The sequence below is a fragment of the Cetorhinus maximus genome, chromosome 26 (assembly GCF_964194155.1).
Source record: "Cetorhinus maximus chromosome 26, sCetMax3.hap1.1, whole genome shotgun sequence".
NCBI classification, from domain to species: domain Eukaryota; kingdom Metazoa; phylum Chordata; class Chondrichthyes; order Lamniformes; family Cetorhinidae; genus Cetorhinus; species Cetorhinus maximus.
In genome coordinates, this window is record NC_135904.1 from 1,079,316 (window position 1) to 1,103,125 (window position 23,810).

The 23,810-nt window shown below is 40.6% G+C and overlaps 1 protein-coding gene across 1 annotated transcript in view; it reads left to right on the plus strand.

Moving 5' to 3' along the window:
* ubap1lb (ubiquitin associated protein 1-like b) overlaps nucleotides 1-16,849 on the plus strand; it is a 33,836-nt gene extending 16,987 nt beyond the window's left edge. The window contains exons 3-6 of the mRNA XM_078529949.1: nucleotides 3,642-4,397; nucleotides 8,096-8,305; nucleotides 13,869-13,970; nucleotides 15,550-16,849. Of these exons, the coding sequence (XP_078386075.1) occupies nucleotides 3,642-4,397; nucleotides 8,096-8,305; nucleotides 13,869-13,970; nucleotides 15,550-15,684 (1,203 nt within the window). The 3' untranslated portion in view covers nucleotides 15,685-16,849. The remainder of the gene's footprint in view (nucleotides 1-3,641; nucleotides 4,398-8,095; nucleotides 8,306-13,868; nucleotides 13,971-15,549) is intronic.
* Nucleotides 16,850-23,810: the final 6,961 nt, after the last annotated feature.

Sequence of the window (23,810 nt, forward strand, 5' to 3'; positions counted from 1 at the left end):
AGAATTACTGATGAGGTGCCGTCTTCAGACAAGACTAAGCCTGATACTTCCTAATTTGGAGGGGAAGGTGGAGAAAAGTCATGGGAACCAAAAAGTGACTCATGATCTGCATAGTTGTGAGCAACAATTTACTGATGGAGAAGCAGTATATGGAAAGAATTTCGGTGGAGGACCAAAGTGGCTACCTGGTAAAGTGAGTTCTGTGACCGGACCATTGTTGTACCAGGTGGAAGTGGAAGGCCGGATCACCCAGAAACATGTGGATCATTTAAGAAAAAGAGAGATACCCCAACAAAATGATGTTCCACCTGTAACCATTACTGAACCTGTGGTTCCTGTTGAAGTTGCTCAACCAAGGACAGACATGCCTGACGTCCCTGTCGGAGTGGACGACACTGAACTGCCTGTGCCTGATGAGGTACCTGGTGTTAATACGGTTCCAGAGAATGTGTTTCCTACGTAAGAGTCTGAAGTCGTGGAACTACGACATTCCACACGGATTAGGAAACCACCTGAAAGATTGAACTTTTAATTTCATGACCTGTGTAAATATTGTAATGCCATGAGATAAATATCCTTGTAAATACAAAATGTACAGAAAAATTAAAGGGGGAGCAATGTAATCATTATAGTTTTGGGAAATGTAGGACTGTAGCTTTAAGAATAATCCTGTTGTAAGATCACATGATCTGTGTAAATCAATATGTCAACAGCGCAGGGAACCTCTACAAGAGAGTACTTCTTTAGTTATGGAGTTTGATGCACACGTGTAGTTGCTGCTGCTGCCTTGTAAATAAAGTTAAATGCTTCCACTAAGAAAAGTTGTCTTAAGATCAGCTCTATAGCACTGGTCTAATTACATTGAGGCAACGAACTGCCATCATTTGCTGTTTGAAATGATCCTTTCCATCTGGTAGCAACTTTAAGGGCTGGATTTTACCGTCGGTAAGCGGGGGCAGGGCTGACGCGTAAAATGACACGCAGTGATGTTGGGCGGAACTCCCGATGTCACCGTGCCTGATTTAAATTTTCAGGAAGGCGGGGGCGCAGCAAAATCAGCTGCGGGCCCGCCGACCTGTCAATGGCCAATTGAGGCCATTGACAGAGCAATTAAAGTAATTAGTGGACCTGCCCGTCCAACCTTAAGGTTGTCGGGCAGGCCAGGAGCCCCGGCGGGAAGTAGAAAAAACATGAAACGTCATCCACGGGCGGGATGAGGTTTCATGCAGGGTTTTTAAAATTTTAATGAAGCTTTTTTTGGAAATTATGAACATGTCCCAACTCATGAGACATTGTCACATGAGGGGACATGTAAGGGAAATTTTATTTTTCTATTTTTAGTATTTTTGAAAGTAGAGGCGATCTCCCTGAGGCAGCACTTAGCCTCAGCGGGATGAGTCGCTCTTTTGTGCGCATGCGTGAAAAAGCGCACTCTCGATTTTAGGCATTCCCCCAGTGCGCTTCTGTGCGGACGTCACGCTGGGCGTGCCTTAATTGGCCCACTCACGTAAAATGGCGCCGATCGGAAGCATGCCCACAAGCGCCTACTCATCAACTTCCCCCCCGCCAACTGGGGGGAAATTCAGCCCTAACTGTTATTTGGTCTTGCTTACATTCCTATTTGTTGTGTACAAAGCTGAGCGACATATCAACTCCCGATTTGGAAATGTTTTCAAATCAGAGTTTTTGCTTTCATGTTTTAATGATTTATTTGAGATTTATTTTTTAATTTAACTTTTCATCAGGAGGAGGGCTAGTTCTATCTCATAAAATGAATGCAGTCAGGTCCAAATGCTATCCTGATTTGAATTCTTTAATAAAACCTTTTAAAACTTACTCTTAACAGATTTTATTGACTTTTTCTTCAGGTTCAGCCATTCTCCTCATTTCTCCAAGTTTCACATCTTTTCTTAAAAAGAAGTTTATGCTCCAAATCTTCTTCCATTGCCTTTGTTGAGGTAACCACAATGAGACCAGAAAGTCTTTCCAATACTGCCTCTCCCACTCCTGCCAACATCAACATGCAATGGCCTAGATTTTTCAGTCAGTGATGAAGGAGCAATGCTTGCTGTTCACCTCGCAGACAACTTGCCTACAAATGTTTTCACAGGCACTTGGGTGGGGACTTGGATCTAATCTAGCATCTGATCCAGAGTGATGCCTCCTATGGGGGATCAATGGCGTCTGCGAGCAAGAAAGAAACAGTGAGGCTTCTTAACATAATCCGCTTGAAGTGTCCTCATTGAGATATGCAGAGAAAAGCATGGACGTATGGTCCAGGAAATGTATATTAGATTTAATTCAATGTAAAATCACGTGCAGAAAGTGAAATAAAGGCCAGAAAGGTGGATGGGAGTAAGGGAGAGATAAAAGAGACAGAAGAAAAAATAAAAGGAAATAATTTATTTTTACATCTCCAACACTTATAAATTTCTGAAGGAATGAGACTCCACACATGTAAAATTAACGTTTCAAGACCAGAGAGGTTGTTTCACAATAATTATAACTTATTTCCCCATTAAAAGTTCACTTACTCTTGAATGGACCAGACCTAACTTTTCTTCTGGTGTGTTTAGTCAATAACTAATGGGTAAGTACTCCAACTTTACGTCATTGCTGGTCTTTCAATGTCGAACCTATTGGCGAGGCTCTTTGATAGTAGCCAATGGAGGAGCAGGGTAACTTGGACCACAACTTTTGTAATTCCTTCCAAGTATAACTGTGCAAGTGTGGACTTTGGAAGTCTTGTCTGATTTACTCCATATTAACAGTGAGTGCTGTTAGCCTCTCTGTTATTATTCATGCAAAATCCTGGCCAATCTGTGCAATAAATTGCTGATGCCTATCAAAGGACAGTTGTAAATTTCAGATACCAAGTCAATGACTGGATTTCTCCATTGTTCTTCTAGCTATTGGGTGTCTGGAAGTGAATTGTGAATCTTTATACATCATAAATCAAATTTAAAGTTTGTAAGCTGGATGCAAAACATTGGTAGTGTATATAATAAAAACAGTAAGCATTTTGTCCATCCCATTTCAGATTTCACACAGATGTTAAAGAATCCATGTAGCCTGAAACTGGCAAACACATTACAACCTGCAAAATTCCATAATCAATCAACAGTTAAACTCTGAATGCAATGAGTCCTTAGTTACCACTAAACAGTAATTAAACTCTTTGGCCTTAAAGGGACATAGCCACATTTCAGCAGAACGATACATTGTGCATTGCCTGGTTATAAGGCTCCTATCTTTATAAAGCAAACTATCAACTGACTTGCCAAGAGCGATCCAAGAGAAAATCCTAAAGTCATTCACATGTAGATATGTGCATGAGAGAGAGAGAGAGAGAGAGAGAAAATATGATTTGCTAATGAAAAGGGTCTCCATTTCAAAGATTATTTCCACAGTACTTTTGCTATGTAAGAACTTTAATTACAATTCTGAATTATTGCCATTCATTTCCGCAGAGTTCTACTCTTTGTCCACTGTAACTTTGGCAGAAGATTCACTCAAGTCCCTGAGAAGCAGGATTTCTCGGATCTTTGGGAGAGCCCCTGTGGAAATTTAACTACTCCTAGTGTGTTTACAAAAAATGTTAACACTTTGTTATGACTAATGTAATTTTTAATCTTTTGCAGTATGATTTTACTCTGGAAAAGAAGATTTTGGAATGGCTGCGAGACTGTTCACTAAGAGAACCTCCAAGGCTTATACCAACATGTCCACCATTTTGGCTTGCATTTTCTGATACCGATGGCGAGGATACAGATGACATGAATAATGACACTCACTATGCAAAAGTTCAAAAGGATCATATGATTTTGCAAAGCAGGAGGTTCAAGAGTTTCAGTGTGACAGACATTAAATATATTCGCTCGAGGGTTGTGTATAAGTCAGACACAGAAAGCGATGATGGGTACTCAGAGGATGATGAACTCTCATCATCTGATGAAAATGAAAAGCAGAAGCTTCCTTCTGTGCCACTTCTCAGGAGCAAATTTAGTCTTCATTCCAGATTCCTAGATAAAAGACCTGCTTCCTCCCCTTTCTGTTCAGACAGCCCTTCCAGAAGTCGACACTGTGAGACATGTTTTAGTGCTAGCTTAACTAGACTCCCTCACATGTCTGGCCGTAGGCCATCACCTCTTTGCAACAATCCTGATGGTGAGGAAGACATTAGGAAGCAAGGATCAAACTTATCGCAGGGACATACACCAAGAAAGCTTTGTAGAAAATCTCTCTGTCAGCACCAGAACAATAGAAACATCAAGAATCTGAACTCAGAACAAATTGCTATTGGAAGTCTACCATTATCCTCTGCCCGATGTCACTTGGAAAGGTCTTTCATGATCAGAGCAAGAACTCCACTCAGAAAACACAAGCCACCATTCCCGGTAAGAATTAGGGGCATCTTCTTTTAACTCCATTGTGGAATTATACTGCTTGATATCATTCTTCTGTAGAAACTCAGTATCAGTATAAATACATTTCTCAGCAAGGAACAAACTCATTGTCACAAAATCTGGCATGCTTGAAAATGCCTAACGACACTGAAGATGGAAATGCAATTTCTCTTTTAATGAATAAATGGGAGAATGCTAATCCAATTAGCAACTCATTGATGAAATTGCATTTCAGAAATCATATGTTTCACAGCCATTTATTCCCAAGATTTTATCAGTGCTTCATTAGAAATTGATATCCTCCCACTTCCAATGGTGAGTAAGTTCATCCTTAGGGGCAGAATTCCCTTCTATGCCAAGTGGAAAACAGACAGACATAAATAAAAATTATATTTCAAGTTAATGACCTCAAACAATTTATCCATAACTTCTTCAGGATATGACTGGTAAGAAAGCCTGGTTTATGGCCAACGCTCATAGGGGTTGAATTCTACTTCTACTCCAGTGTTGAGAGGAATTTCAGCCCAAAATGTCTCAAAGCTCAATCTGACTTGTTCTCTGGTTCTCGCCCCTCAATGCCTAGCAACAGAAAACGACTTTGACTGCCACCTCAATTGACAGTATGAGCAAGGTCTGGGATTAGCTATGTGGGGAGGTGTGACTAGGAAGCAGAGTCCTACATTTGTACATCCTGGTTAATTGTACAATGCTGGACTACCTAAATTAATTTTTAAACCTGTGCTCTGTGATCATTCTAGAATACATTTTGCTACTTCCCTTTCCAAGTTTTGCTATAGTAAAATAACTACTTCCTTATAGTGAAACTGAAAGCATCATTCTCTCACCTTGTCCAATGAGTTAATATCTTTCCTAAGGAAATTATGATGAACCTTTTATAAAAGATTGGTTTGGCCTCAACTGGAATATTGTGTCCAATTCTGGGCACCACATTTTAGGAAGGATGCGATGGCTTTAGAGAGGCTTTGCAGCAAAGACTTACGGGAATGGTTCCAGGAATGAGGGACTTCAGTTAAATGGATAGGTCAGTGAATCTAGGGTTATTCTCCTTAGAGAAGAGAATGTTGAGTAGAGATTTGATAGAGGTGTTCATAATCAGGAGGGGTCTAGACAGAATAGATAAACTGTTCCCATTGGCAGAGGACACCAATTTAAGGTGAATGGTAACATGAAGGGAGAACTTCTTTACACAGCAAGTGGTTATGATCTGGAATTCACTGTCTGAAAGAGTGGTGGATGTAGATTCAATCATGACTTTCAAAAGGGAATTGGATAAGCACCTGAAGGGAAAGCATTTGCAGGGCTTCAGGGAAAGGGCTGGGGAGTGAAACTAGCTAAATTCTCTTCCAGAGAGCTAGCAATGGTTTGACGGGCTGAATGTTGTGCTCATGTGCTGTAACCACTCTATAATTCTAACTCAAATGAAATTTGGCTAAATAACATTGGGCAAGGGAAAGGATCATTCTGAACTACCAGACACCTATTTAATGGTTCAGTCAACTTAACAAACTCAATTAATGAATCACATTTTCAGCCATCCATCGCAATTAGTAAAAGTCAAGTCAGTTAGTAAAAGTTCCAGAGAGTTCTATTTAAATCACAACAGTTTCTTCTTTGCTTTCTTACCCTCTTCTAGTTCTGATGATGATTCCCAATATTTTATGTTGTGTTGAGAATCTTGGCATGTCAATGCTTCATGTTTCTACATCTTCTACACAATCCAGAAAAATCCTTTTCTGAGTTTTGTTGCATTTTTAGCTGCTATTATCCATTTTCAGTCACATCACCTTTCCAACAAGGTTACTTGTGTATTCATGTCTTTCCAATTGGGACAATAACCACATAAATAATTAGGCATTCAAAAGAGTTGGCTAGGGTACAGTCAAATCAAAATCATATCTCCTGCACAGCCTACTAAATTAACTTAGTCCTACTGGAATATCTAACAAAATGTTAACTTTAGTACTATCAAATGGAGTTATAGGCCAAGCACACTTCAAAGTTGGAGACGACAGCCTCAGCCTTGAAAGAACCAAGGCTAGACTAAATAAGACCAGACTAAATACTTCCCTGCAGAATGTGAAGAAAACAGGAGGTTAGTTATTCTGAGACACTCTGATCTTTCTCCTGGTGGCCAGTTTTCAAGTAGCTTTGGGAAAGTGCTTGGCGTGGATTGTCACCCGTTCTCTTGTATGGCATGGGCAGAACCAGTGAAGCAGAAAATGCTTCAACAACAAAATAAATTTAATTCATTAATACTGTCCTCCATCATATTGCTCCATTGTATTCTGGAGAGGCTGAGCTAGTAAGCTCACAATTTGCTCACAAATGCAGCACCGTTCTTTCCCCCCTCTTCACTGCAGACTCTGCTGATTCAGTACTAGACAGGTTCTTTATTAGTAAGTTTCCAGTTGTCAATCAAAACTGCTGATCCTAAAGCAGGGTGTAAATGCCAATGATGGAAAGTGGGCCTGGCTAGATGTTTAATATATTATAATGTATTACGGCTAATTTAAATTATGGTTTGCATTAAATGTATAATACTCACTGAGAATCATTTCCTTTTACATCCTATGGATGTTAATTGGAACTATTAAATCCTAATTCAAAGAGCTCTTACTACTTGTTATTTTTAACTCTTGACTTATCCTGGAAAAAAGTAACAGACACTTTTCATGGGGGTCACACCCCTTAATATTTGGCCCAATTATTTTTGACCACATATGCAGTGGGCATTGCTGCTTGGCATGGATGCAATCTGCAAGATGTTGCAAACAGTAATAAATCCTAACTTCCATTTTTACTTGCAGGCCACAGCATTCGAGACAGGTTGATCAGGAGGACTGAAATAGGAAAAGTTTCCAAACCATCTTTGAAAATGTTCTGATGAAATGTCATTGGTCTGAAACGATAACGCTGTTTCCCTCTCCATAGAGGCTACCAGACCTGCTGAATATTTAGAGCACTTTCTGTTTTAAATTTAAAAATCCTGCTTGCCCAGGAAATGGCATTAAATCATGAAGCATTTTTGTTAAATAAAAAAGACATTGGCACATCGTATGCCCACCTTTTTTTAATGACATTCAAATGTCAGACAATGCAGAAGAGAATATGAGACAAGTTCACTGGGGCACTCTTTCAGTTTTATTAAAATCACTTTTTTAATCCAATATGAACAACTCATTCAGTGATGTTGTTTTAAGCAATTGTGTAAAGGTGCAAAAACTAGGCAAGAGGCACAAATATTAAATACTGACTGAGCTCCAGTTTAGAGTCTCGGTTGAGATTTTCCCTGCAGACACTACAGCAAGAAACCAGAATTGTGTTTCAACATCATAAAATGCTGTGAGCTGAGCCAAGATCCCGGAATAACTCATTATTCTTTCAATGAACTCATCTTTAAATTTGAAAATCTTATCATTCTAAGCAAGTACCAACTGTGAGGAGATAGTGTAATAAAGGCCTCGATGTGGCCAAAGGATATGTGATCCCACAGTTGTTGGATGTGTTGTTAAATAGGGACACTTGGAATAGATCAATATGAAACAAAAGGAAAAGAAAACATTCCCCGGATGAAAACAAATAAAATTCTTTTGTAAATCCGAAGGTTCTCTGTGTGTAATACACTGATGGATAACTTGTCTTCTGAATGTTTGTTTATTCTTTCATAGGCCCTCAGTAACCATTCCTGCCTTCCAGCTCCTCCGACAACTCCAAGACCTTTATATTCCCACAAAACTCTCCCAGACTCTACTGCTGACCTACTATTGGCACTGAGTCAAAAAGAACAGGACCTCATTCAGCCAGCGATGAGACAGGGATATCCAATAAGCAGAGTGATTTGGGCTATCCAGAATGTTGGACAACAAAGCATGAAACAGGTGTGTTAACTCCTGCAGGAGCAGAGGGGTGGTGAGGCGTTGTTAAATGTTTTCGCAACATCAAATCAAAATGTACTTTTAAAAAACTTTGCTTTTTTTAGTTTTTTCTTTCAAAATGTTAAATCGTTATGCAAGGAGAAAAAGAAATCTAGAGTAATTTCAAGTTTTGTAGGGTGGTCACTCTCCTGGATAGCAAGTTGATCAGGGAGTAAATCTGAAATCCAGCCTCCAATGGCATTGAGACTTGTACCCCACTCTCAAGTAGGTGACATTCGATAGTTTTCTGGGTGGGGCACTGAATTCAGTCCTTTGTTTCAACAGGCTAAGTTTGACAAGAGGGAAAACTGACTAGGCTACAGTTCCCCTGCAAAACATTGCCTCCTAATAAGCAACGACAGAGCAGCAGGAATGACCACTCTGGGAAATCTTGGCATTGACCAATCATCAGACAGGACTTTCTGTTTTAGGTCAGAACCCCAGAGTTGGGGTCAAATATGGTCGCGGCCTGCACCGTGTCAGGGAGTAGTCACTGACATCGGTTTGCCCTGATTAGCTAATTCGTTACTAGAAGGCTGCTTGCCATCCAATTAAGGATGGTGGGTGGGCTTTTGAAGCTGGAGGGTCAATAGGAACCCTTCCAGCACTAAGGGAGCAGCAGGTTAGGGAGACAGAGAGAGCGCAGCCATCTTGAGGTGCCCTCTCAGTACTTTTAACATATTTGAAATTAAAAATGACTACAGTTGCTAGACCATGATTGTGGAGGGGAAACCTCTCAACAGAACAGCATGCAGCTGCAGCTGTGACCAGGTCGGAATGACAGCTGCAGTGGGTGGTGACCTCCAAGTAATCCTGGAGCACTGGCACCCATACCCACACCCCCTCCCCAGTTTGTCACTGGGGGCCTCCTGTAGGCAGCTGCCACGTTTCTGAGGCTCCATGGGGATCTGTAGACTGAAAATTCCAGTTGGCCTCTGTTCAATGGCCTTAATTGGCCTTTTAATTGACTTATTAAGCTAACCGTATCCAAGGAAATGACAGAGAATTTCGGCTGCAGTGGAGAACCGGCATGTCATCTGTCATAGGGAAATTCCATGCCTGCCCGCCTCCCTTCCTGCCACCATATCAGGGCCAAAACCATGCCTCTAGGTCCTCAGCTGAAGGAGAAAATCAATTGGTGACAGTAGTTAACTGGAGACCTTTGCATTCTCCCAAAGGGATGGGAAACATGGTCTGGGGTATCGGTAATGCACACTGCCCTGTTGCTCAAAAGGAAGAATTAGGGGTATTCAGGAACAGCAGTGCCATTCCTACCCTGAAGGAGACATCAGTGACCTGGCCCATCTGTTCCTCTCGGGGAGGGGGATGTAGGATATTTGGAGACATCAGTGTGCTGGTCTATCTACTCCTCCTAGATAATGGAGGAAGCAAAGTGATTGGTGACCAGGGCCATCTATCATTGTTGATTAAAGAAGAATTGCAGTTGTCCAAAACCACCAGCGGCAATAGCAATAATCTAAACTCAACAAATACTCAGGGAATCAATGTAACTTGAACCATCTCTGCTTGACATGTGCAGGTTAAATTTCAAAGTTAAAGAAACTCTATATATATCTGCTGTCAGAACGTGCTAGTTTATATGGCAATACCACACACATTGTTTTAAGACAAATTCAAAGATCCGTATAAAATTCTTTGAAATAATAACCTCTATTTTTTCCTTGAAAATCAATACTGTAAAAGGAATCCTGATGTAGTCTTGGTTTGATGTTTGATAGTTTGGAATTATAGCTGAACTAAACAAAGCAGATTAGCTTGGAAACATTAAAACCTTTGTTGCATTGATTACAGAAATAAACTACTTTATTTAATGGGCCAGAATTTACTGTAGCCAATGAAGAAACAGCACCTGCCTCCATGCCCATTTAATTTCTATGACCTTTTGTACTGGAAGTTTCTCTAAGCACAAGATCCAAACAGCAGTGCCCTGTGTATGGCATCTAGGACCTATATGAACAGGACAACCAATTGCGTATCTCCTTAACCAATCACATTGAAAATCATTAATGAGCAGTGCAGTATCAGAATCAAGAAATGTCAATTAGAATAGTGAAATCAATGTCAAATCAAATGCAGAAAGCAAAATAAAGAGAGGAAAAGAAAGACTGAATTAAGAGATTGAGAGAAAAAAGGCAAAAAGAAAAAGTTAAAAAAGTAATTATTTTTTTAAACCACCAACAATTAAAATCTGATGGAATGAGACTCCACACTTGTAAATGTTAATTTTCAGTGCTTGATATTGTTTCGCAGTAATTAAGACTTATTGCACTGTTAAAAGGGGTGCTTAGACTGAAATGGACGAGTCCTAAATTTCTGTAGCAAGTTTAGTCCATACAAATGATGTCAGTACAGGAACTTAACACCATCGAATTCATTTGAACAGGGAGGTAGACAGTGAGATGCTGTTTTTGTGCAGCTTGCAGCACAGCAAATTATGGATTTTCATTTAATTGCACATCTGCGCTTGCCTGAAGTTACTTAATGGGCCAGAATTTACTGTAGCAAGTGGGCGAAGAGCACCTGCTTCCATGCCCATTTGAACATAAATAATGATAAGTGCTGTTAGCCTTTACCATTATATTTACAGTAAATTCTATCGCAATATAAATCCTGGAATTGTTCTGCGGTAAACATGTTAGACTCCCTTGGCAATAGTCACTTCAGCTGAAAACCATTTTCTTTCTGCTCAGCTAATTCCACAGTAAATGTAAACTAATGAGAGAAGCTTAAGCTGGAAACATTTTTTGGCTCCATCAATTTTTTTTTGGTAACTTTTAACATTCAGCTTTAGAAATTCTTAACATTCTCAGTGTGGATGTTTTGAAAGTGAGGAAAGACACTCAACTGTTAGGAATAGTTTTCAACTGGAGAGCTGCACCACTTGTAGCTGCCGCCAGTTTCCAGACTTACTCTTTGCATTTAACCAGACTTCACTGACAAGGCTTTTCAAATTGCTAATGACACAGAGTTTAGCAATTTTATTTTCACTTTGTTTTTGCTTTCAAAATCAATGCAATCTAATGATGGCCTAAGAAGAAACTTTGAGGTCAGGATTCTTCCCTTTAGCTTTACTTTCCTGATAAGCTCTGATCAGCGTCATACAGATTGTAACCTTTTACACTGCTGAATAATGGAGGAATCCATACCGTCATACAGATGCTCTGCATTCGTAACCCTTACCCTGTTGATTAAGGAGAGGGTCCATACAGCCGGACAGTGAGTAACTCTCTTGAATAAAAATAGGCTCAACTCTTTATAAGGTGCTGAATAACCAAAGCCTCTGCATTGACACAGTAGGTAACACTTACCTGCTGCAAAATCAAAGGCTCTGCAAAATTATACCGTGCGTGACACTAACCCTGCTCATTAAACAGGAACTCTCACCTTTATATATTGTAACTTTAATTAGAAACCCAAGCCGGAATTTTCCAGCCCTGTTGGCATCTGTGTCATGGTGGATGGGGGGACAATATGGTGAGATGGCCAAAATTCGGTTTCTCGACATCGTGAAACCAGTTTGTGACCACCCGCTCCGTCCGTCAATGGCAGGCCGTGTTTCCCGCTGCTGTGCGTCGGGAACCTAATTTCAATACTTTAGCATCTCATTATAAGCCCTGCTGGCTGGAATCATCCCCCCCACCACGCTGGATCATCCGGGATTACGCTCTCGTGTTTCACAACTGTGCATAAGCAACGTGCACTTGGTGAGCTGCACTTCATTCGGGACTTCGAGGTTTGTTCACCTGCCTTGCTTCAGGCAGCACTCACAGACATCGGCGCCAGGCTTTGTAGGGCAGGACCACATCACTTTTAGGGGGGCTCATGATAGGTCTCTACCTACCAGACCAGCCTTGAGGCAGGGGTGGCTTTTCAATGGCTGCGGGGCAAGGTCTTGCTTGGGGAAGGGGGAGAAGTGGCCTCAGGCAAGGGAAGAGGCTGCAGGGTGAGGGCAGTACTGGGAAAGGAGGGCACCTGTTGACCTGTGCAAATGGCCTCAAGATGGTGAGGGCTGAGGGGGCAGTCTTCAGAGGAGATGAGGCCAGATGGAGATGTGAGGGTGTGTGTGAGAGAGTGAGTGGTGATGTCCCTTGAGCTGGCAGTGAGTGAGATACCAGTGAATGTGTGGCCTCTTTCTGCACTGCATAGCCGACCTCTTGTGTGTAGCATTAGCACTGACCACCTCTGCCACCACCTCCCAAGCCAGAGTGGTGAGACTGAGAGGCCTCCTGTGGCCATAGTGGGAGTAGAGGACATCACAGGAGGCCTCCACAGCATGCAGAAGGCGTCCCAGGGAGAAGTCACTGAATCAGGGGGCTGCACTCTTCTTGGCTTTTGGGGCCATGCCTTCACCGGAGCAGTCCTAGGCTGTAAGCATTGAAAAGTGTGCGCTGGGCTGCAGTTTCAATATGGCGTCCTGCATGAGGAAGCAGCAAGGTAATGGCATGGCCGGCAAATCTGGGACAATTCTGCCCCCAGTTCTGACCTATTGACCTGCAAGTCTCACTTTGATAAGCACTAAACATGTTAGGAAAAAAATCCACTATTTGTCAATGTAGTACAAGGTATTTGAGATCCAGCTCATTATAAAGCTATCCTAGAAGTTCTTCTGATGTCTTTTGTGTCAGCTGTGGCTCAGTGGGTAGCGCACTTGTTTCTGAGTTCTAAGGTCCTGTGTTCAAGATCCATTCCTGTACTCCAGCACAAAAATCAAGGCTGTCATTACAGTACTGATGTATTGCTGCACTGTAAGAGGTGTTTAGGATGAGATGTTAAAGTAAAGCCCTGTTCACCCACTTAGGTGAACATAAAATATCGCACAACACCATTTTGAAGAAGAGGAGGGGAGTACCCTCATGTCCTTGTCAATCAACATCACAAAACAGATTATCTGCTCATTATTGCATTGCTGTTTGTGGGAGCTTGCTGTGCACAATTTGGTTGCTGTGTTTCCTACATTATAACAGTGATCACACTTCAAAAGTACTTCATTGTCTAGAAAGTGCTTTGAGATTGCTGGTGGTCATGAAAAGTGCCAAATAAATACAAATCTCTATTTCTGTCTTTGTATTCTCTGAATTTTGTATAAGTCATTTGAAGATTGAACATTTCACTGAGGGTTATATATAACTATTGAATGATTAAGTTACCTGAGGAATAGTGTGTGTTAATTGTTTTAACTCAATCAGAAAAATTATTGAAATGACTAAATGAAAATAAGTGTCAGATAAATAGAATTTAGTTTCATAATTTGAGGAAACATTGAATTGTTTTCTATTCCTTTCCAATTCTTTACTTGTAATCAACATGTCGTAAAACGCCAGAAATAAATTGAGAATCAAATAATGAGATAGGTTGGACTGACCATAATGATGCATTTTTTGTAACTGTTCTTAAATAGCAGTAGCCACCAATGTTCGTGATCTTTCTGTAATTTTGCATGAAAAGTAGTTAGGGGTAATATTCTGTGATGCTTTCATTCTTTAATTGTCGAACGGTTGTAAACCAGATCCTCAAGTACCTGAGTGCCTGGGACCGTCTCTGTAAGGAGGGCTATGAGGAGAGACTAGTGGAAGAAGCCATGGAGATATTTCAGAATTCAGAGGAAAAGGTCTGAAGCTCTTTAATGTCCTTTATTTTCAAAGTATCATTACCCTTTTTTGCTTATTCTGTCCTATAGACATCATACTACCTAATCTTTTACCCATATTCCACTGAATAATGTCACTAGAAATTTCTGCTGGCAATAAAAATAACCTTTATCGGAGACCAAGGAAATCCCTACTGGTTTTATAACTGATGGATTGCTTTTGAAGTGCAGTCACCAGTGTACGAGTGCTACTGGGTGAATCAGACAGGCACAATAGTGAAGCACTCCCTTACTATTGCACTGAAGTGATAGCCTAGATTATTAACCAAGCTCATAATGAGGTTTGAACCTAAAACCTTCTGACTCCAGAATAAGAATGCCACAAACCAAACCAGATATTAACTATTTACTTCAAAATGAGTTAACACTTCTGCTAAAATAACAGACAAAGATATGGGCATGTTATGCATTTATCTATGAATTAACATAATGATCACAGCTTCTACTCTTCAAGGAGACTGTGCAGTATTGTTTAAAATGACTCTTAATCTTACAGGTTTACTGGTTTTTGATCAAAACAATGTAATATAGATCCTGCAATGCACTTGCATTGAGTTGAATTATCTTGATGGTTTTGTGCAGTTGATTTCCCCCTTTCAAGAATGGAATAGTCATTAAGATTAAGAATCAAATCTTCAAAAAGATTTAAAGCAAAATGGTGTGGATACTGGAAATCTAAAATAGAAACCAGAAATGCTGGAAAAACTCAGCAGGTCTGACAGCATCTGTGGAGAAACAGAGTTAATGTTACGAGTAAAATATGACTCTCCCAAAGAAGTCATATTGCCTCAAAAGGAATAGTTTATTTATTGTAATTTATCAATTGATAGCCCTAAAGACCTGAGTCTGCTTAGATTTTCAGTGGCATTGTGACAGAAAATTCAGTCACCTATATCTTGGCCTGTTTCTCATGCACTCTTCTGCTCTGTATTGCACTTGTTGCATCATATTATAGCTTGCTGTTATGATCTATCTTAGTTATTGTGCCAGGCCTCTGACCTTTAAATTATGCTCTTTGAATATTACCATATAAATGTCTAATATGATTGTGTAAAATTATTTTATTTCAATGCTTCGGATGAAGGATAATCGATAAGTGCTCACCTGCTGATATTTAAAGTGCTTAATTAGTCAGCATCTATCTTTGAAAGTTAAACATGGGGTAGCAAAATGTAAGCAACCTGGAAATGTTTCATTTGTGGTCATTCTGAAGAATTTCTAAAGCAAGCTCAATTTGTTTTGAAATCACAAATGCTGGTGAAATTTCAACAACAAAGTCCTTCCTAATGCCAGAGTGTGCAGGATTATGAGATCTACGATCATTTGAAAGCTCCAAACTCTCCATAAAATGAAGCCTGATGGTTCCCTGTGGTCCCTCCTGTTCTCAGTTTAGATTGTGTGATAGCAGCACACTTACTCTTTGTCTGGATTTTATTACCATGTCCTTCAAAGATGTCCAAAACTGATAATCTGAGTTGCTTTTGTTTGCTGCCAAACTTCACTGACTCCTTTTTCCTTTCTTGCACCCTTCTGCACGCAGGCAGTAGAATTCTTGACCTTAATGACACAATTTGATGAGATGGGTTTCCAGCATGAAGATATTAAGGAAGTTCTTCTCATCCACAACAACCACCGGGAAAAGGCACTGGAAGAGCTTATGACACGCGCCCGATAGTAGATAAAGCTTCTATATTTGGTATTGTGCAATTAAGTAGTCTAATCCTAAATCTCCTGGAAATGGCATTTGTTTATTCTTATTCTTTATGAAGTCTTTAAAAATGGATCTACCCTTATTGAAAGCACATTATATATCTGTACAAAGTAAAGCCATTTTTAATATATAAAGTAATTTATCCAGTATTTGAAACACAGCAATGCTCCCCATTCCATTCTGTGTTCATACTGCTTACGTAGTAAGGAGAATAATCTGGTTCGGTTAATTGTTATTTTAAGTATGAAAGTATGTTTAATTAGAGAAAATTGAGGCTCTCCTAGGACAGGAGTCAGACAGTTAAGCTGACAACACAAAGACAGTGTAGGAGTTCAGAGTAGTGGTAAGTGAGAACTGGGTGTTTTTGACATTGTGTCCTTGCGCATTGTAGACTAACGGCAGCATGTAAATGAGAAGCAAGAGGGGATGAAAAATAAATCCCTGGGGAATTCCTGAGGTGAGGGGAAGAAAAGCCATTGGAGGAAATTCTCTGGCTATGACTGGATGAGTGAGAGGCCTGCCTCTTAGCTGGGCTTAGCTTTAGAAATAAGGCAGAAACCAGGAGCACAGCTACAGGCCTATCCTTAAATCGGATTCTGTTGGATTGGGTATTGTGGTATATATTCTTAAGGAACCACATGCTGACCATACCTGGTTTCCACAGGACTGTCAGTTCTTTAAAACAGTTTAAAACTCTTCCTTAATGATTGGACTGGGTCCTTTGCAGGATAGATTTAAGCACCCAGCAGTTTTTAAAAACAGAAAATTATTTTTTAAAAAGTAATTATCAGATAGCACCAAATGCCAGAGCTGATAAAGAAAAGATTGAACTGAATGTAACATTCAGTTTACTGGAGCCTGCAGACAGAGGCGGCCTTTTGAACTGTAATATTTTTAATGCTAATGATATCCTAAGAACTCCTAAGTCTTTAGCTTAATACGGTAGCTAAGCAGCCGGCAACATCAAAGAGTGGATTCATTTTAAAAAGTACACAGAATTCCAAGGCTTATTTTGCAATGGTAATGCAGGGCAGTAATATTTAACAGTGTTTATGATGGAGTTGTGGTTATTCTTAGAATGTGGCCGTCTTGGAATTCTCTTGAAGCAAATGTTTTGTTAGCATTGAGATCCCTGCATTAACACAAATGAAATTCGATGAGATATTAGATTAAAAGCTGGACATATTAAAGCAGCAGCTGGTTCATAACAAGAGGCTAAACTGCAGTGGGCACCTGCCCATTAAAAACAAATGATTAGTTAGGAAATAATTAGAAGTGCAAAGTCTGAATCCTAATAATGTGGAACTCGGAGGCTGATCCCTAGCATATAGCATGTTGTTACAATCTGCCACATTTTAACTTAATTCCTTCATCTGAACACTCATTTGATGGACAATTCGATAGAACTATTGAAGGAGAAGTGGCTATTCAGCTCAACATTGCTCACTGCAGGAAAACACTGAAGAATCTGAAAATGCTAATGTGTTGCTGGCAATTTCTTTTTGAACAAAGACACCTTGGGGGATATTCTAACTTTGGGTGATGCTGCAAATGGCCAACAGTGAACCCCAACCAATTACAGCGCCCGCTGTCTTAAATATACACAACTAGTGGACATCCCTTTTGAAGAGAGAATTCCAAAGATCCACAACCCTTTGAGGGAAAATATTTCTCCTCATCTCAGCCCGACAAGGCTGAACCCTATTCCAAGACTGCGACCACCTAGTTCTAGACTGGTCAACTGGGGAAACGTCCTCCAGCTTCTACCCTATCAAGCCCCTTAAGAATTGTTTGTTACAATGAGATCATCTCTCATTCTTCTTTATTCCAGAGAATATAGGCCTAGACTACACAATATCTCATCATAGGACAATCCCCTCACCTCAGAAATTAAGCTAATGGGCCTTCATTGCAAGGAAGGTTGTCCTCCCTTAGATAAGGAGACCAAAATGCACACAGTACTGAAAGTGTGGTCTCACCAAGGCCACATGCATTTGCAGGAAGACTTTACACTTACAGTCTTTGTTATAAAGGCTAACATATTTAGAACCTTCAACCTAGGTGACCCCTGCTCTTCTATCCAAGTCAAAACTATTCTTTTCTTCAATAATAAAAACAGAAAATACTGGAAAAACTCAGCAGGTCTGGCAGCATCTGTGGAGGGAGAAGCAAGAGTTAACGTTTTGTGTCTGTATGACTCTTCTTCAGGGCTAAAGAGAAGTGGAAGTGTGATCGATTTTCTATTGTTTAAGAAATGGTGGAGCAGGTGGAGCAAAATAGAAGATCAGGGATAGGTGGGAGCTAAGGAGAAATTTGACAAAGATGTCATGGACACAGGACAAAGTGAGTGTTAATGGTCATCTGTTAAAGACTAAAGCAGGTGCTGATAGTGGCATAAAGGTAAGATGGCAGAATGCGTTAATAGCAGAACAAGGGTCAGCGCTCTGTGAAAGCAAAACATTTAAACAAATGACAGATGGGGGCTGGGGCAGCAGGGTGGGAAAAAAGGATTAAATAAATAAATCAATTAAAAAGGGGTAAATATGGAGCAGAGAGTTTGTGGTCTGAAGTTGTTGAACTCAATGTTAAGTTTGGAAGGCTGTAAAGTGCCTAATCAGAAGATGAGGTGCTGTTCCTCCAGTTTGCATTGAGCTTCACTGGAACATTGCAGCAAGCCAAGGATGGACATGTGGGCATGAGAGCAGGGTGGTGTGTTGAAATGGCAAGCGACAGGGAGGTCTGGGTAATGCTTGTAGACAGACCGAAGGTGTTCCGCAAAGCGGTCACCCAGTCTGCGTTTGGTCTCTCCAATGTAGAGGAGACCACATTGGGAGCAGCGAATACAGTAGACTAAATTGAAGGAGGTCTAAGTGAAGCACTGCTTCAGCTGAAAGGAGTGTTTTGGGCCTTGGACGATGAGGAGGGAGCAGGTAAAGGGGCTGCTGTTGTACCTTCTGTGATTGCATGGGAAGGTGCCATGGAAAGGGGATGAGGAGTTGGGGTGATAGACAAGTGGAGCAGGGTGCTATGGAAGGAACAGTCCTTATGAAATGCTGACAGGGTGTGTGAGAGGGAGATATGTTTGGTGGTAGCATCATGCTGGAGTTGGTGGAAATGGCGGAGGATGATCCTTTGAATGCAGAGGCTGATGGGGTGAAAAGTGAGGACAAGCGGGACCCTATCATGGTTCTGGGAGGGAGAGGAAGGGGTGACCTAAAGGTGTGACTATGGGTACCTGCATGGGCCCCAGTTATGCCTGTCTTTATGTGGAGTATGTGAAACATTCCTTGTTGCAGCCCTACCTCGGCTCCCTCCCATGGCTCTTTTTCTGGTACATCGATGACAGTATTGGTGCCGCTTCATGCTCTCGTCTGGACCTGGAAAAATTTATCGATTTTGATAACACTATCACCCCTTTCTTATCTTCACATGGTCCATCTCCGACATTTCCTTTCCCTTCCCTTCCTTGACCTCTCTACCTCCATATCTGGTGATAGACTGTCCACCAATATTCATTACAAGACCCTCCACAGCTACCTCGACTACAGCTCCTCACACCCCGCTTCCTGTAAGGATTCCATCCCATTCACCCAGTTCCTCCACCTCCGTCGCATCTGTTTCCGTCATGCTACCTTCCAAAATGATGCTTCTGACATGTCTTCCTTTTCTCTAACCGCGGATCCCCTCTGACTGTGGTTGACAGGGCCCTCACCATGTCTGATCCATCTCCCACACCTCTGCCCTCACTCCTTCCTTTCCCTCCCAGAACCATGATAGGGTCCCCCTTGTCCTCACTGTTCACTCCAGCCTCCGCATTCAAAGGATCATCCTCCGCCATTTCTGCCAGCTCCAGCATGATGCCACCACCAAACACATCTTCCCCTTACTGCCCCCCCACCGCCTGACAGCATTCTATTGGAACTGTTCCCTCTGTGACACCCTGGTCCACTCCTCCATCACACTCAAATCCTCACCCCCTTCTCACAGCACCTTCCCATGCAATTGCAGAAGGTGCAACTCTGCCCCTTTACCTCCTCCCTCCTCATCATCCAAGGCCCCAAACAATCATTTCAGGTGAAGCAGCGCTTCACTGGCACCTCCTTCAATTTAGTCTACTGTATTCGCTGCTCCCAATGCGGTTTCCTCTACACTGGAGAGATTAAACGCAGACTGGGTGACCGCTTTGCAGAACACCTTCACTCAGTCCACAAGCATGGCCCAGACCTCCCTGTCGCTTGCCATTTCAACACTCCACCCTGCTCTCATGCCCACATGTCTGTCCTTGGCCTGCTGCAATGTTCCAGTGAAGCCCAACTCAAACTGGAGGAACAGCACCTCATCTTCTGATTAGGCAATTTACAGCCTTCCAAACTTAACATTGAGTTCAACAACTTCAGACCATGAACTCTCTCTTCCAACCTTACCCCTTTTTAATACAATGATTTTTACATATTTTTTATTTATTTATTTATTTTTAAGATCCTTTTTCCTCAACTTCCCCCCATCCCTGTGTCTCCAAACAGGGCCACCTGTCACTTGACTTTATGTTTTGCTTTCACAGAGCGCTGACCCTTGTTCTGCTATTAACACATTCTGCTGTCTTACCTTTATGCCTCTATCAACAGCTTCTTTAGTCTTTAACACTACCATCAACACTCGCTTTGTCCCGTGTCCTTGACATCTTTGTCAAATTTTGCCTTAGCTCCCACCTTTCCCTGATCTATTTTGCTCCACCTGCCCCTCTTAAACAGTATAACGTCCATCACATTTCTACTACTCTTTAGAGACTCAAAATGTTAACTCTATTTCTCTCTCCACAGATGCTGCCAGACTTGCTGAGTTTTTCCAGCATTTTGTTTTTATTTCAGATTTCCAGCATCCTCAGTATTTTGCTTTTACCCTTTTCTTCAGTTAGCAGATTTCACTGAAGGGCTTTTGGCTATGGCACCCACCCCCTTTCATTCACCTCCCAAAAACAAATCATCTCTTATAATCTAATTTTACATTTCTAGAGAGACCCATATGGTCCTGGCTGGAAACCACTCACTGCTTCTATTAGGATCTCCAAGTCCATTATGTTCCACCATCAGGAAAAGAGTTCTTTCACACATGCCAGCATTCTGTAGCACCATATTCTGTTATTTACTCTTTTATCTGTGCTGCTTTTTTTCATATGAGTTTCAGATGGTCATTATTACAGATCATACAATAACTACAAATCATAGAACACTGGACAAAAACAAAGCATTCATTAAGGATGTAAAGGTAAATGAAGTTTTTAATTCATTCTTGGGTTTGGCTGTCACAGACAAGGCCAGCATTTATTGTCCATCCTGCATCACCTTGAAAGGGTAGTGGTGACTTACTTGATACAACTGAATGGTTTGCTAAGCCACCTCAGAGGGCAGTTCAGAGTCAACCATGTTGAAGCTGCACTGGAGTCACATTCCTGATTCGTCTTTAACAAATTTATGCTGGTTTCCCTTTCCAATTGACTGTTAATTTTGTCCCAGTTTATCATTTCTAAAATTAGTGCATTATTAGCAGTTAACAGAATTGTATAAAATTCAATGGGCCTGTAGTTGTTGGGTATATACCAGTTACACTCCTTTTTTGAACAAGGGTGTAACATGTGCAAGTCTCCAGGCCTCTTGCACCACCACCCATATCTATAAGGAGGATTTGAAAATTATGGGCAGTACCTCTGCAATTTCCACCCTTACTTCCCTCAGTATTCTCGGATGTATCCCATCTGGTCCTGGTAACTTATCAACTTTAAATACCACCCTTTTCTTAATTTTTACCCCATCCAGTTTCTCAACTACCTGCAGTTTCACCATTAATTTGGCAACATCTCCTTCCTTGATAAAGACAGATGTAGAGTGTTCTTTTAATATCTCACCAATGCCCTCTGCCTCCAAGAATAAGATGCCCTGTTTTGCCTCATCCTTCCTCTTACTACCCTTCTACTATTTATATGCCTATAGAAGATTTATGGATTCCCTCCTATGTTAGCTGTCAGTCTCTTATATTTTCTCCTTTTTTTTCACTTCTCTGCACTTTCTGTGTTCAACATGGTTTGCACTTCTATTTTCACCCCGATATCTCTTAAACACACATTCTTTCTGCCTCATCTCCCTCTCTATCTTTTTTTATCCAAAAATATACTTTATTCATAAAATTTGTAAAAGTACATTACAAAATATTCCAAGGAGCTCTGGCCTTGATTGTGTTACCTTTCCTCCTCATGGAGATATACCCAAACCATCTCCACTGTTCTGTTACAGTTTTGTCTACAAATCTTTGATTCAAATTTATTTCAACCAGATCTTTTCTCACCACCACTGAAATGGGCCTTCCTCCAATTCAGTAGTTTTGTCCCGGATTGTTTCTTGTCCTTTTCATAGCTAGCCTAAAACTTAGGATACGTGGTCACCGTTCCCTAATATTCAGATATTAGTTACTGAGCTTACTAACCTATTTTATACATGAGAATTGAGAATCTGTACTTACTTTCTTAGGAGCAGTGATTGATGCTGGTCTTGGACATTTTCAAATGCAAAACAGGCTGTGTCTTGAGATTAGGCTCTTCAAAAATTAATGCATTATTTGTATAAAATTCCTTTGATATTTATTTTAAGAGACATTAATCCATACATTTTAAAGAAATTTATAAGCACAACTTAATATTCAAGGCACTGGTGTCCTATTGGAGGCTTATTTCTTCCTTCTGGATCTATCAGACCTGTTCAGTTTGTATCTGATGTATATTCCATACAATGTTTTTCAAATGTGTTTATCATGTACTGCTATGAATTAGCTTGTCTCTCTCTGCAATCTGCTTGTATAAACGTTTAAAGCGACTCATGAACTTACCATGTAGATTTGTTTTAATACTTCCTCAGTCTGGCAATTGGTATTGTTCAATATAAAACGTGTTCACTAGGAGATCTGCTCTATAGCCCTATGCTTTTTGAATTCTTGATATAAAGAGAACAAATGTGTCAATAGAAATAAAGACTATTCTTAAAAATTGTGATCTGTTGTTCCTTCATATCTTCAGACTGATGAACTGATCTTTGATTGCACTTGTAAACTGGTCTGCCTTAATGATAAATACTTTCTTACTTTGGGCAAGGCTGTTATTTGAACAGGACAGTGGTCCTCAGCATCTTGAAGGGAGGGAAAAACTGGCCAGTGCCCACATTTCTAATTGTTGCCCAGTGACTTTTGGAATGTGTATGCGTGTGACTGACACACCAAGCTTGGCTGTGACAACTCTCAAAGAGTATGCTGGCCCAGAACTTCACAAGCTCCAGGAGAGCTTCTGATATCCCCAGAACCAAATCCCAGAAAGCCTCCGGAGCAAGAGGGAAGCAAAATGGAGGAAGTGGAGAATAATTTTTGTTCATAAGGCCATCAGTTTACAATCGAAGTGGCCTGTTTAGGTATTGTTTCCAACTTTGAACCTAAAAATACAAGAGGAGTCTTTCATTGAAATGTGGGTCTCAGGTACAAAAAGGTGTGGATTAGTCACAATAGTTTATTAGTTTAACAGTTCTCTTACATTACATCAACAAAAAGCATAGAGGAGAGGAAGGGTTTGAGTGCATTTTTTATTCTGGGCTTCTATGGACTGTTAGGCTTTTATAGGCTTAAAAATGAATATTTGGATAGGATAATTATGAGATTTTGCATTTTAAATCAGTTAAAGCATAAAATATTATACAGGCACTTTGTAACAGTAATGATTAAGGTGCCGTGTACTCTATCCATGGTATGTCTATTTTATATAGATATAACATTATTAAGACTGTGTATAATCCAAACTCCTAGATTTTACTATGTGAGAATTTGGCAAACTTTGCTTTTTTTTTTGGCTGAGGTGAAATTTATAAGTTGTTGACAGACTTAAGATTTTCTGTTGCATGTTCGAGAAAAATTATTTTAGAAAACAAGAAACACTGTTCTGCGTAGAAAGACAAGCTTCAAGTAGAGAGTAAAAAGTGTTGAAATCAAAGCCCATCTGTTTCCAGAATCCAGGAGGCAAAGTTCAGAACCCCACTCCCCCTTCTCACATGCAGAGCTTT